The sequence below is a fragment of the Ornithorhynchus anatinus genome, chromosome 4 (genome assembly GCF_004115215.2).
Source record: "Ornithorhynchus anatinus isolate Pmale09 chromosome 4, mOrnAna1.pri.v4, whole genome shotgun sequence".
Lineage (NCBI taxonomy): Eukaryota > Metazoa > Chordata > Mammalia > Monotremata > Ornithorhynchidae > Ornithorhynchus > Ornithorhynchus anatinus.
Window position 1 is genome coordinate 120307290 of NC_041731.1, and position 13171 is coordinate 120320460.

Here is a 13171-nt window from a genome sequence, read left to right on the forward strand (position 1 = left end):
TGTACTAAGCACTGGAGTAGATACAAGATAATCGGGTCCCACGTGGGGCTTACAGTCAAAGTAGGAGGGAGGACAGATTTTGAATCCCTATTTTGCAGAAGGGAACCGAGGCGTTAAGTTAAGTGACTTGCCCAAGGTCACCCAGCAGATAAGTGGCAGAGCCAGGATTAGAACCCAGATCCTCTGACTCCCCGGCTTCTTTACTCTTTCCACTATGCCACACTGCTTGTTATGCTCTCTAATTAATGATGGAGTCTCTCTTCATAAACAGGCCTCCTCGGTCCAATGTGAAGGGATTCAGGACTGAGAATCTGTGAGCAAAGAAATTGATTCTAGTGCCAGTGGGTTGCATGACACTATTTGCACTCTCTCTGGTTCCTGCCAGTCAAGTTGTGATTAGAGCAAAGGATCCAGTAAGGGCAGGTGTGCAGCACATTACAAAGTGTACATAAGAGATGTACAGACAAAATTCATTTATGGCCCATGCAACTGTCCCTATTTGCCCTCTTCACTTAGATCCGTATCTTTGAAGCATGTAATAATAATAATAATAATAATAAATTATTGTATTTGTTAAGTGCTTATGATGTGCCAGGCACTGTTCTAAGCACTGGAATAGATACGAGATAATCGGGTTGGACACAGTCCCTGTACTTTGATACTCACCCCACTCCCAGCCTCATAGCATTTAGCCAAATATCCTTATATGCTGCCATTTCTCCTATCTGTAATTTATTTTAGCATCTGTCTACCTTCTAGACTGTAACCCCCTTCTGGGCAGGAATCATGTCTACCAACTTGATCATATAGTACTCTCCCAATTACTTAGTACGTTGTCCTTCATATAGTAAGTGCTCAATTGAATGATTGATTGATTGACTCCCAAATCTATCTTACTAGCTCTGATCTCTCATCTGACCTGCAATCCCACATCTCCTCTTGCCTCTGGGATTTCTCCACTTGGAAATCCTAAAACTTCTTTCCTCTTAAAACCACTCCTCTCCCTAGCTTTCTGTTCTCAGTTGACAATACCACCATCTTGCCCATCTTAGAAGCTCGAAACCTTAGCCCCAAACATTGACACTGCGCTGTTGTTTCACTCTCACATTTAGTCTACTGTTCAAGCCTACTGATTTTTTTCTGCACAACTTCTCCCAAATCCACGCTTTCCTCTCCACAGCCCACCCCTTCCTCCACACTCAAACTTCCGCCATCTTGGTACAAGTTCTCATCCTGCCATGGCTAGACTATTGGACTAAATGCTTAGTACAGTGCTCCGGACATAGTAAACTTCAATAAATACCATTGATGATGATTAGCCTTCTCGCTGGTCTCCCAGCCTCCAGCCTCTCCCCTCTTCAATCTGTACCATGCGCTGCTGCCCAGATCATCTTCCCGAAGCATCGCTCGGCCCATCTCCGCACTGTACTCGTCCGCTCAACTGTATATATTTTCATTACCCTATTAATTTTGTTAATGAGATGTACATCACCTTGATTCTATTTATTTGCTATTGTTTTAATGAGATGTTCATCCCCTTGATCCTATTTATTGCTATTGTTCTTGTCTGTCTGTCTCCCCGATTAGACTGTAAGCCCGTCAAAGGGCAGGGACTGTCTCTATCTGTCACCAATTTGTACATTCCAAGCGCTTAGTACAGTGCTCTGCACATAGTAAGCGCTCAATAAATACTATTGAATGAATGAATGAATCTCTCCCCTCTCCTCAAAATTCTCTACTGGCTCCCCATGTCTCTTCATATCTCACAATCAGCTTCAAGGCTCTTCACCACCTGGCCTCACCTTACCTATCTGCTCTTTTCACCTGCTATTTCCCCAACTCTCTCTCTTGGTTGCTTCCAAGCCAACCTTCTAGCTATATCTTGCTCTCGATTCTCCCACCTCCATCCCTTCATTCCCTGGCTAGTCAGTCAGTCAATTGTATTTATTGAGCACTTACTGTGTGCAGAGCATTGTACTAAGTACTGGGGAGAATACCATATAACAATAAACAGGGAGAATACCATATTGAAGAGGGGAGAGGCTGGAGGCTGGGAGACCAGCGAGAAGGCTAATCATTATCAATGGTATTTATTGAGGGTTACTATATCCAGAGCACTGTACTAAGCATTTAGTCCAATAGTCTAGCCATGGCAGGATGAGAACTTGTACCAGGATAGCGGAAGTTTGAGTGTGGAGGAAGGGGTGGGCTGTGGAGAGGAAAGGGCGGATTTGGGAGAAGTTGTGCAGAAAAAAATCAGTAGCCTTGAGCAGTAGATTAAATGATTAAACAGTCACATTGCCCACCCACAATAAGGAGACAGACATTAATATAAATAAGTAAATTACAGATATGTACATAAGTGCTGTGGGGCTGGGAGGCGGGGATGAATAAAGGGAAAAAATCAGAGCGTTTCATGGGAGAAGTGGAAAGGAAGGCTTAGTTGGAGAAGGCTTCTTGGAGGAGATGTGCCTTCAATAAGGTTTTGTAGGAGGGGAGAATAACTCAGACATGAGGAGGGAGGGCATTCCAGGCCAGAGGCAGGATGTGGGCAAGAGTTCAGTGGCCAGATAGATGAGATCGAAGTACAGTGAGAAGGTTTGCATTAGAGGAGCGAAGTGCAAAGGCTGGGTTGGAGTAGGAGAGGAGTGAGGTGAATTACCTCCTTTCCCATGTCAGGCTTATTTGGACTCAGACTTACTTAAACTGTAAGTCTTGTATGGAACAGGGATAGTGTCCAACCTGATTATCTTGAATCTTGTACAATGATATATTGTTATAGTGTACTCTCCCAAGCCCTTAGTACAGTGCTCTGCACACAGTAAGTGCTCAATAAATATGATTGAATGAACCAAATGAATTGTGCTCAACCTTATCATGTATCTGTCTCACTGCTTAGTACAGTGCCCGGTACATAGTGAGTGTTTAAAAATATCATTTAATTTTTTAAAAAAGGAGGAAGAGCACCTTGCTGGCTAGGGGCAGTATGGAAGGTAAGAGAGAGAATCAAACAGCATCTTGTACCCCAACACTTTCATGGACACAAAAGGCACCATTGGCTCCTCATTTCTCAAATACCTCAATGGTTGCCCATCCACTTGCACATCAAGCAGAAACTCCTTGCCATTGGTAATAATAATAATAATGATCATATTTGTTAGGCCCTTTCTATATGCCAAAAACTGTACTAAGTGCTGGGGTGGGTACAAGCAAATTGGGTTGGAGACAGTCTGTGTCCCACATGGGGCTCATAGTCTTAATCCCCATTTTACAGATGAGGGAACATAGCCACAGAGAATAATAATAATAATAATAATGGCATTTGTTAAGTGCTTATGTGCAAAGCACAGTTCTAAGCACTGGGGAGGATACAAGGTGATCAGGTTGTCCCATGTGGGGCTCACAGTCTTAATGTCCATTTTACAGATAAGGTAACTGAGGCACAGAGAGGTTAAGTGACTGGCCCAAAGTCACACAACTGACAGGAGGCAGAGCCGGAATTTGAACCCATGACCTCTGACTCCCCAGCCCGTGATCTTTCCACTGAGCCATGCAAGTTAAGTGACTTGCCCAAGGTCACATGGCAGACAAGTGGTGGAGCTGGGATTAGAACGCAGGTCCTTCTGACTCCCAGGTCTGTGCTCTATCCCTTAGATCAGGCTATCAATCAATCAGTTGTATTTATTGAGTGTTTACTAAGTGCAGAGCATTGTACTAAGCACTTAGTCAACTCCTATCTCACCTCGCTGATCTCCTACTACAATTCACCTGCACACTTCACTCCTCTAATGCCAACCTACTCTTTGTATCTTGATCCCCAGCCATCTCGTCACTGACTCCTTGGCTTGGAACTCCATCCCGCTTCGTAAGCTTGTTGTGGGGAGGGAATCAGTCTATCAACACTCTTGTAGTGTGCTCTCCCAAGAGCTTAGTACAGTGTTCTGCACTAAGTGCTCAATAAATAACAGTGATGAAGACGATGTCTGACAGACCACCACTCTCGCCACCTTCAAAGCCCTCCCAGAAGCCTCCAAGAGCCTTTCCCTGACTAAGCCTTCATTTCCCCTCTTCACCCTCCCTTCTGCTTTGACCAAGCATTTGGGTCTGTAGCCCTTGAGCACTTGGTCATTCTTCCAAATGCTTAGTACAGTGCTCTGCTCATAGTAAGCGCTCAGTAAATACGATGGATGGATGGTTCGATCTATTCGTATCCTTATACAATCAATATCCAATTCTGTTACGTTGTACTCACCCAAGAGGTTGGTAGAGTGCTCTGCACACGATAACTGCTCAATAAATACAGTTGACTGGTTGATTCCAGAACTTCAGATCTCCTTCCCCTCACATATGGTATTTTTTCAGTTTTCTCTTTCAACTCTTTTAAACATTATGAATCACAAATCCTGTTTGCCGGGGTGCATTTTTGTTCGATTAAGTTGGGATGTGCTAGAAGGAGGTCTGTGATTCAGACAAGCTTGGCACTGGCCTTAGTTGACTCAGGGGAGGTGCTTTAGGTAAGGGTCACTGAGATGGAGAGGAGTTTGGCTTGGGATCTGGGAGGCTTGGGAGAGCTAAGTTTTTAAGTGGCCATGGTCCGAGAGGGCGTGGGGAAAGGAAGTTCAGGGTGACTTGAGGACGAATTCAAGCTCTTTGGCCTCAGAGTTCTAAATTGTAATCGTCTTCATGGCCTAGTGGATAGAGCATGGGCCTGGGAGTCAGAAGGACCCAGGTTCTAATGTCGGCTCTGCTGTTTTTCTGCTATGTGACCTTGAGCAAGTCACTTCTCTGTACCTCAATTACCTCATCTTTAAAATGTCCCATGTGGGACAAGGACTCTGTCCAACCCAATTTGCTTGTAGCCACCCCAGCACTAAATACAATGTCTGTTAGTTAGCAATTAACATATACCACAATTATTAATATCTATCTTTTTTAGGTAAAACTGGATTCATTCCACCCTGCCCATGATCATTTTGCATCCCTTTTCTTTTTGCCCAAACTCAAGAGCAGTAAAAAACCTGAGAGGCATTTAATTCAGTTTAAACAGCACTTAATTCCATGACACCTCAGCTACTTTACCCCAAATCATCTTATTTGGTCAACTTGCTTACTTTCCCATGAAAAGGTTTCAGCTCTTCATTTTACCAAAGTTCTAGTCTGGTTGTTGGGTTTTTCCCTAATTCTAAAAGTTTCAACTTCTATTCTCTCTAGACAGTAACTCGTTGTGGATAGAGAATGTGTCTACCAACTCTGTTATGTTGTACTCTCCCAAGCGCTTAGTACAGCATTCTGCAAACGGTAAGCACTCAAAAAATATGATTGATATCCTCTGATCCTTACAATTGCCCAACATCTATTAGTCATGATGTAGCTCACTTGGTTTCTTTCCTAGATTATCTTTGGAACCTGGTTAGAGGCCAATAAATCAATACTCTTATCGGGGTGGACCTTTCAAAAGTGTTTAACAAATAGTAGTAACATTATGAATAAAAATTAATTAATAATTGTAGTAATATTACCACTATCATCCTATAGAACTGCAAGTGCCTAGAGTGATCTAAAACTGGCTACTTATTTCTGGGAAGAAATGAGTTCGGTATCTGCAGGCAGAACATGTTAACTAGGTATTGAATTAAAGGAACAGATCGAAACCCCTCTTTTTCCGTGAGGGAGTGAAAGAGAGAGAGAGAAAGAATACTGGAACTCGCAAAGCAAAGTCAGAGGGGTAGGAGGAGAAAGAAGTGATGGGAGTTGGAGCCAGAGAGAGAGAGAAAGAGAGGAGAGAGAGAGAATACTAGAACTTGCAAAGCAAAATGAGAGGGGTGCGGGGAGAGAAAGCAGCAGGGAATAGTGGAACTCACAAAGCATAGTCAGAGGGGTGGGGGAAGAAACAAGTGGGGGGAGGTGGAGGGAGAGAGAGGATAGTGGAACTCACAAAGCAAAGTGGGGGGAGGTGGAGGGAGTGAGAGAGAGAGAGAGAGAGAGAGAGAGAGAGAGAGAGAGAGAGAAAGGAAATGGGGAAGGGAAGGAAGGAAGGAAGGAAGGAAGGAAGGAAGGAAGGAAGGAAGGAAGAAAGAAAGAAAGAAAGAAAGAAAGAAAGAAAGAAAGAAAGAAAGAAAGAAAGAAAGAAAGAAAGAAAGAAAGAAAGAAAGAAAGAAAGAAAGAAAGAAAGAGAGAGAAAGGGAAAAGGGGAACTCACAAAGTCAAGTGAGAGAGGTGGGGAGGGAAAGAGGCGGAGTGGGGAGGGAGAGAGAAAAGAAAGGAAGGGAGGAAGAGCGAAAGAAAGAGAGGAAGAAAGAAAGAGAGGAAGAGAGGAAGAAAGAGGAAGAAAAAAAGACAGAAGGAAAGAAAGAAAGAGAATAGGGGAACTCACAAAGCTAAGTGAGAGGTGGGGAGGGAAAGAGGTGGGGTGGGGAGGGAGAGAGAAAAGAAAGGAAGGGACGAAGAGAGGAAGAAAGAAAGAGGAAGAAAGGAAGAAAGAAAGAGAAAGCGAAGAAGAGCGAAAGAAAAAGAAAGAAAAGAAAAGAAAGAAAAAGAAAAGAGAAGGCGGGCAGGAAGGCATAGTGTCAGTCCCAAAGTGGGAGGGTCAGGGGGAGAAAAGCTGGGGGCGGTGGGGGGTTGGGGGAGTTGGGGAGTTGGGGGTTGGGGGGTGTAGGTACAGAGAGAAAGCGGGAGAAAGAGAGAGGGAGGGGGGTTGGCAGAGGCTGCAGGATGAGCGTCGGTTCCCGGCCCGGCCCGGCCCGCACTGACCGGAGGCTTGGGTCGAACAGGGAGACGTATTCCTCGCACCGGCCGCGGAAGATGCTGCCCAGCTGCCAGGTGGTGCCCGGCCCCGACCAGACGCTCCCACCCCCGACCCCCACAACAACCCCCCCCGCCAGAGACACCAGGGCCAACGACCACCAGGGCCCCACCCCCGGGAACCCCATGAGCCCCCGACCCCTGACCCCGGCCGGCCGCGGCGGGGAACTCAGGGCCCCTTGGTCAAACTGAGTCCCTGGGGGCCGCGGCGGGCCGACCCACACAAGGTCCCCGCTGACCAATGGGCTCCCTCTTTTCCTCCCCTCCTCTCCCCTCCTCGGGGCCCTCCGCACTCCTTTCCTTACTCTCTGCCCTCCCCTATTCTCTCCTCCCCTTCCATCCTCCTCCCCCTTCTCCCTCTCCTCCCTCTCCTCCCTTCCATTCTCCTCCCCCCCTCCTCCTTTCCATCCTCCTCCTCTTTCTCCTTCCCCTTCTTTCCATCCTCCTCCCCTTTCTCCTTCCCCTCCTTTCCATCCTCCTCCCCTTTCTTCTTTGCCTCCCTTCCATTCTCCTCCCCTTTCTCCCTCTCCTCCCTTCCATCCTCCTCCCCTTTCTTCCTCTCCTCCCTTCCATCCTCCTTCCCTTTCTCCCTCTCCTCCCTTCCATCCTCCTCCCCTTTCTCCCTCTCCTCCCTTCCATCCTCCTCCCCTTTTTCCTTCTCCTCTGCCTCAGTTACCTCATGGGTAAAATAGGGATCAAATTATCTTCCCTATGACATTTTTTCTTTTATGGTATTTGTTAAGCACTCAGTATGTTCCAGGCACTGTTCTTACCTCTGGTGTAGATACAAGGTAAGCACAGTCTCAATCTCCATTTTACAGATGAGGGAACTGTGGCCCAGAGCAGTGAAGTGACTTGCCCAGGGTCACACAGAAGAAAAGTGGTACAGTCAGGATTAGAACCCAGGTCCTTCTGACTCCCAGGCCCATGTTCTATCCACTAGTCCATGCTGCTTCTCCAGCTTAGACTGTGAGCCCTATGTGGGACAGGAACTGTATCCAACTTGATCATCTTTTATCTAACCCTAGCATTTGACATTTAGTAAGCCCTTAACAAATGCCATTTTAAAAAATCTGTATGAAGCCATTCCCCATTTCTAACACATAGGCTTTAAAGCATTCAATCTCCTTGTCCAGCACTCAATCACCTTGCCCCCTTCTACTTTACATCCCTGATTTCCTACTACAACTCAGACTGCACACTTCATTCCTCTAATGCCAACCTACACAATGAAACTTGATCTTGTCTATCTTGCCGCTGACCCCTCACCAATAAGCTGCCTCTGGCCTGGAACATCCCCCTTCTTCCTAGCCAAAGAACATTCATTCTCCCCACTTTGAAAGCCTTATTAAAGACATATCTCCTCCAAGAGGCCTTCCCTGACCGAGCTCTCATTTCTTCTTCTCCCACTTCCTTCTGCATCACCCTTGCCCTGGGATGTGCACCCTTTATTCACCCCTCCTTCAGCCCCATAACACTTATGTACATAACCATCACTGTCAACCATCCCCATCTCCTCAACACATTATCCATCCTTGGCTTCACTTGTTCTGTCCTCTCCTGGTTCTTCTTTTATCTGTCTGGCCATTCATTCTCTGTCTCCTTTCCAAGCTCCTCCTCCCCCTCCCATCCCCTAACTTTAGGGGTTCCTCAAGGGCCAGTTCATGGTCCCCTTCTGTTCTCCATCTAAACTCACTCCCTTGGTGAACTAATTCGCTCCCACAGCTTCAACTATTACCTCTATGCAGATGACACCCAAATTTACATCTCCTCCCCTGTTCTCTCTCCCTCCCAAAAGGCTCACATCTCTTCCTGCCTTCAGAACATCTCCATCTGGATATCCGCCCACCACCTAAAACTCAACATGTCCAAGACTGAGCTCCTTATCTTCCCTCCCAAACCCTGTCCTCTCTCTGATTTCCCCGTCACTGTGGATGGTACGACCATCCTTCCCATCTCACGAGCCCGCAACTTTGGCATCATCCTTGACTCTGCTTAGAACCCCACATGGGACAATCTGATTACCCTGTATCTACCCCAGTGCTTAGAACAGTGCTCTGCACATAGTAAGCACTTAACAAATACCATAATTATTAGTAGTAGTAGTACAGTGCTCTGCACACAGTAGGTGCTCAATAAATGTGATTGAATGAATAATTTCATTTTATTTATATTAATATCTGTCTCCTCACTAGACTGTAAACTCATTGTGGACAGGGAACGTGTCAACCAACTCTGTTTTATTGTACTCTCCCAAGCTCTTAGTACAGTTCTCTTCACATCATAAGTGCTCAGAAAATATCATTGATTTTTGATTTATTAATGTAAACTTCTCAAACCATGCCTGTAGATATGTACATGTACTGATTTGCTTGTATGCATCCCAGCACTTAGAACAGTGCCTGGCACATAGTTAAGTGCATAATAAATACCATAACTATTATTACTATATATGTATGTATTTGGACCACTCTCTTATAATTGTAGATATTTTTATGTTTATGGATCCCCAATCAGAGTTTGAGGTTGAAATAGGCAAGGAAATGTGTCAGGTCTTTTTTTTTAATTATTGTACTATCAAAGCACGTAGTACACTGCAGTGCATTAAGTGGGCACTCAGTTAATACCACAACTATGACCACTAACCTCTGTAACCAGATTATGAAAGCTGGGAATGAACTTGGACACCTTAGTTCACAAAGAAGAGACAGTTCTCACCACCCAAGAGGTAATCACAGTGCTTCAAACATTTCTGGGAACATGGACTCAATCAATCAATCAATCAATCACTCAATCAATGGTATTTCTTGTGCACTTACTGTGTGCAGAGCACCATATGTACTAAGCACTTGGGAGAGTAAAGTATGCCCACAAAGAATTTACAGTCTATAATAATTATGGTACTTGTTAAACGCTTTTTATGTGCCAAGCTTATGCTGTCACGTCATCTCCGTCCCAAAGCAACTCCATGGACACATCTGTCCCAGAACGCGCCACTCTCCATCTGCAATTGTTCTGGTAGTGGATCCAGAGAGATTTCTTGGTCCAAATAAGGAATAGGTTTTCCATTGCCTTCTTCCGCAAGAGGTGGGGTAGATAGAAGGTAATCAAGTCAGATGCAGTCCCTGGCCCACAAAGGGCTCACAATCTCAATCCCCATTTTACAGAAGAGGTAACTGAGGCCCAGAGAAGTGATGTGACTTGCCCAAGGTCACGCAGCAGACATGTGGCGGAGCTGGGATTAGAACCCTTGACCTTCTGACTCCCAGGCCCGTGCTCTATCCACAAAGCCATGCAGCTTATATAGGGGGGTGACAGACATTGAAGTAATTGCAGATAAGGGAAATGAAAGTTTTAGCCCACCTTTCTATTTTTAAAGAGTATTTTTTTAGCCACTTACCATTTTCCAGTCAGTATACTAAGTGCTGGGGTAAATACAAGCTCATTGGGTTGGACAGAGTCCATGTCCCACTTGGGACTCTGTCTTGATCCTCATTTTACAGATGAGGTAAATGAGGCACAGAGAAGTGAAATGACTTGCCCAAGCTTACACAGCAGACAAGTGGCGGAGGAGATATTAGAACCCAGGGGCTCTGACTCCCGGGCCCATGCTCTTTCCACTAGGCCATGCTGCTTCTCCTCAATAAACACTATCTGACCTTTGACAGACTGTAAATATTAAAGAGATTTAAAAAAAGTTTGCAGCTGATCCCCAGCAGTGACAGAGGAGATAATCCAAAGTCACTCAGTGATTTGTCCTTCAAACATTCTGGGTCCCAAAACCTAATGAAAAAGCCCAGCCCTGGGAGTCAGGAGACCCAGGTTCTAATCCTAGCTCTGCCATTTGCCTGCTGTATGACCTTGGGTAAGTCACTTGACTTGCTTCTATGGTACTACTAATAATAATAATGTTGGTATTTGTTAAGCGCTTACTATGGGCAGAGCACTGTTCTAAGCACTGGGGTAGACATAGGAGAATCAGGTTGTCCCACATGGGGCTCACAGTTAATCCCCATTTTACAGATGAGGTAACTGAGGCACAGAGACGTTAAGTGACTTGCCCACAGTCACACAGCTGACAAGTGGCAGAGCCAGAAGTCGAACTCATGACCTCTGACTCTGAAGCCCAGGCTCTTTTCCATTGAGCCACACTGCTTCCTGCTACTAGTTAAGTGCTTTCTATGTACGAGGCTAGATTCAAGATAATGAGGTTGGACACAGTCCCTCCCCACATGGGGCTCACGGTCTAAGTCAAATGTAAACTTCATGTGGAGCAGGGATTGGATCTGAACCAATCTACTTATATTGTATCTATCATAGCATTTAGTATAGTACTTAGTACCTAGTAATCACAATGCCACAGTTATTTCATTATTATCATTATTGTTATCATTATTATTGTTATACTAGGAATGACACAAGGAGTGATGGTTCAAGGTACTTGAAAATTTTTAAAAAACAAATAAGGTCTCTTTGGGGAAACAAGAAAATGAAAAACTTGGGGGATTTCAAAATCCCTGACTTTAGTATTGGTATTATTTTAGAAGGAATATAAACTGCTATTTCTCTGCTCTCCATTATTATCAACATTATGGCTACTGTACTCTTGGATTCAGTGACATTCACTGCATCTGTCTTCACTGCTGTGTAACCTTTGGCAAGTCACTTACCTTCTCTGTACCTAATGTTGGTATTTGTTAAGCGCTTACTATGTGCCGAGCACTGTTCTAAGCGCTGGGGTAGACATAGGGGAATCAGGTTGTCCCACGTGGGGCTCACAGTCTTAATCCCCATTTTACAGATGAGGGAACTGAGGCACGGAGAAGTTAAGTGACTTGCCCACAGTCACACAGCCGACAAGTGGCAGAGCTGGGATTCGAACTCATGAGCCCTGACTCCAAAGCCCGTGCTCTTTCCACTGAGCCACGCTGCTTCTCATGGGCAATGAGATTCCCTACCTCAATTCCCTAGACTGTAAAATGGGGATTAATTATCTATTCTCCCTCCTACTTAGACTGGGAGCCCCATATGGGACAGGAACTGTGTCCGATCTAACTTGTACCCAACCTAGGGCTTAGAACAATGTTTGACCAGTAGTAGAGAAGCAGCACGGTGTAATGGATAGAGCACGGAGTTGGGAGTCAGAAGTCATAGGTTCTATTCTCCGTTCTGCCACTGTGTGTGTGACTTTGGGAAGTCACTTTACTTCTCTGTGCCTCAGTTACCTCATCTGCAAAATGGGGATTAAGACTGTGAGCCCCACATGGGACAGCCTGTTTACCTCATATCTACCCCAGTGCTTAGAACAGTGCTTGGCACGTAGTTAGCGCTTAACAAATTGTCTTGTCGAGTCGTTTCTGACCCACAGTGACACCACGGACACATCTCACCCAGAACGCCCCGCTCTCCATCTGCTATCATTCTGGTAGTGGATCTGTAGAGTTTTCTTGGTTTACCATTGCCAGTAAACTCCATGCAGGAAATTTGAGTCTCCACCCTCGACTCTCTCCCGTGCCGCTGCTGCCCAGCATGGGTGAGTTTTGACTTGTAGCAGATTGCCTTCCACTCGCTAGCCACTGCCCAAACAAGGAATGGAATGGGTAGGCCTCTCCTTGACTCTCCCTCCTGTAGCCGAGACTGGTAGACTACTGGAAACTCCCCAGGTGTGACCCTGAGAGGGGGCTTGGCTTATATACCATCGTTATAATTATTACTATTAGTAGTAATAAGAGCTTAACAAAATACCATAAAAAAGCCCTATACCTAGATTCTAAGCTCTTATCTAAATAGTTGCAAGCAAACATTTTGGGATGGAATAAACTAGCTTAACCACTCTTGTATACATAGGTAATAGTCATCATGATCAGTATATTATCCTTGACAATAAAACTACATAAATATTTACTCTTTATTTGTGCTAGCTTGAGCATGGAAATGCTGTAGGTAAAGTTACTGTCACTCTGTAACCACTGATGTCAGGCCGGTACACAAACCCCACCACTGATCATAAGCATGATCATATTATAGTAATAATAATGTTGGTATTTGTTAAGCACTTACTATGTGCAGAGCACTGTTCTAAGCGCTGGGGTAGATACAAGGTAATCAGGTTGTCCCATGTGAGGCTCACAGTCTTAATCCCCATTTTACAGATGAGGTAACTGAGGCCCAGAGAAGTTAAGTGACTTGCCCACAGTCACACAGCTGACAAGTGGCAGAGCCGGGATTTGAACCCATGACCTCTGACTCCCAAGCCCGGGCTCTTTCCATTGAGCCACGCTGCTATTGGTATCTGTAGTAAAAAAACAAACTGGTACTTGTTAAGGCCTTACTATGTGCCAGGCACTGTTCTAAGCACTGGGATCGGTAC

The 13171-nt window shown here is 45.2% G+C and overlaps 1 protein-coding gene and 1 non-coding gene across 2 annotated transcripts in view; both read right to left on the minus strand.

The window, feature by feature from the left end:
* The window catches only part of BST1 (bone marrow stromal cell antigen 1), a 35344-nt gene extending 28268 nt beyond the window's left edge, over positions 1-7076 (minus strand). The window contains exon 1 of the mRNA XM_029061936.2: positions 6751-7076. Within this exon, the coding sequence (XP_028917769.1) occupies positions 6751-6929 (179 nt within the window). The 5' untranslated portion in view covers positions 6930-7076. The remainder of the gene's footprint in view (positions 1-6750) is intronic.
* A 5268-nt stretch (positions 7077-12344) lies between these two features.
* LOC114811383 lies at positions 12345-12482 on the minus strand. Its single transcript, XR_003759087.1, has one exon. It is a non-coding gene; the product is annotated as a small nucleolar RNA SNORA7 (small nucleolar RNA).
* Positions 12483-13171: the final 689 nt, after the last annotated feature.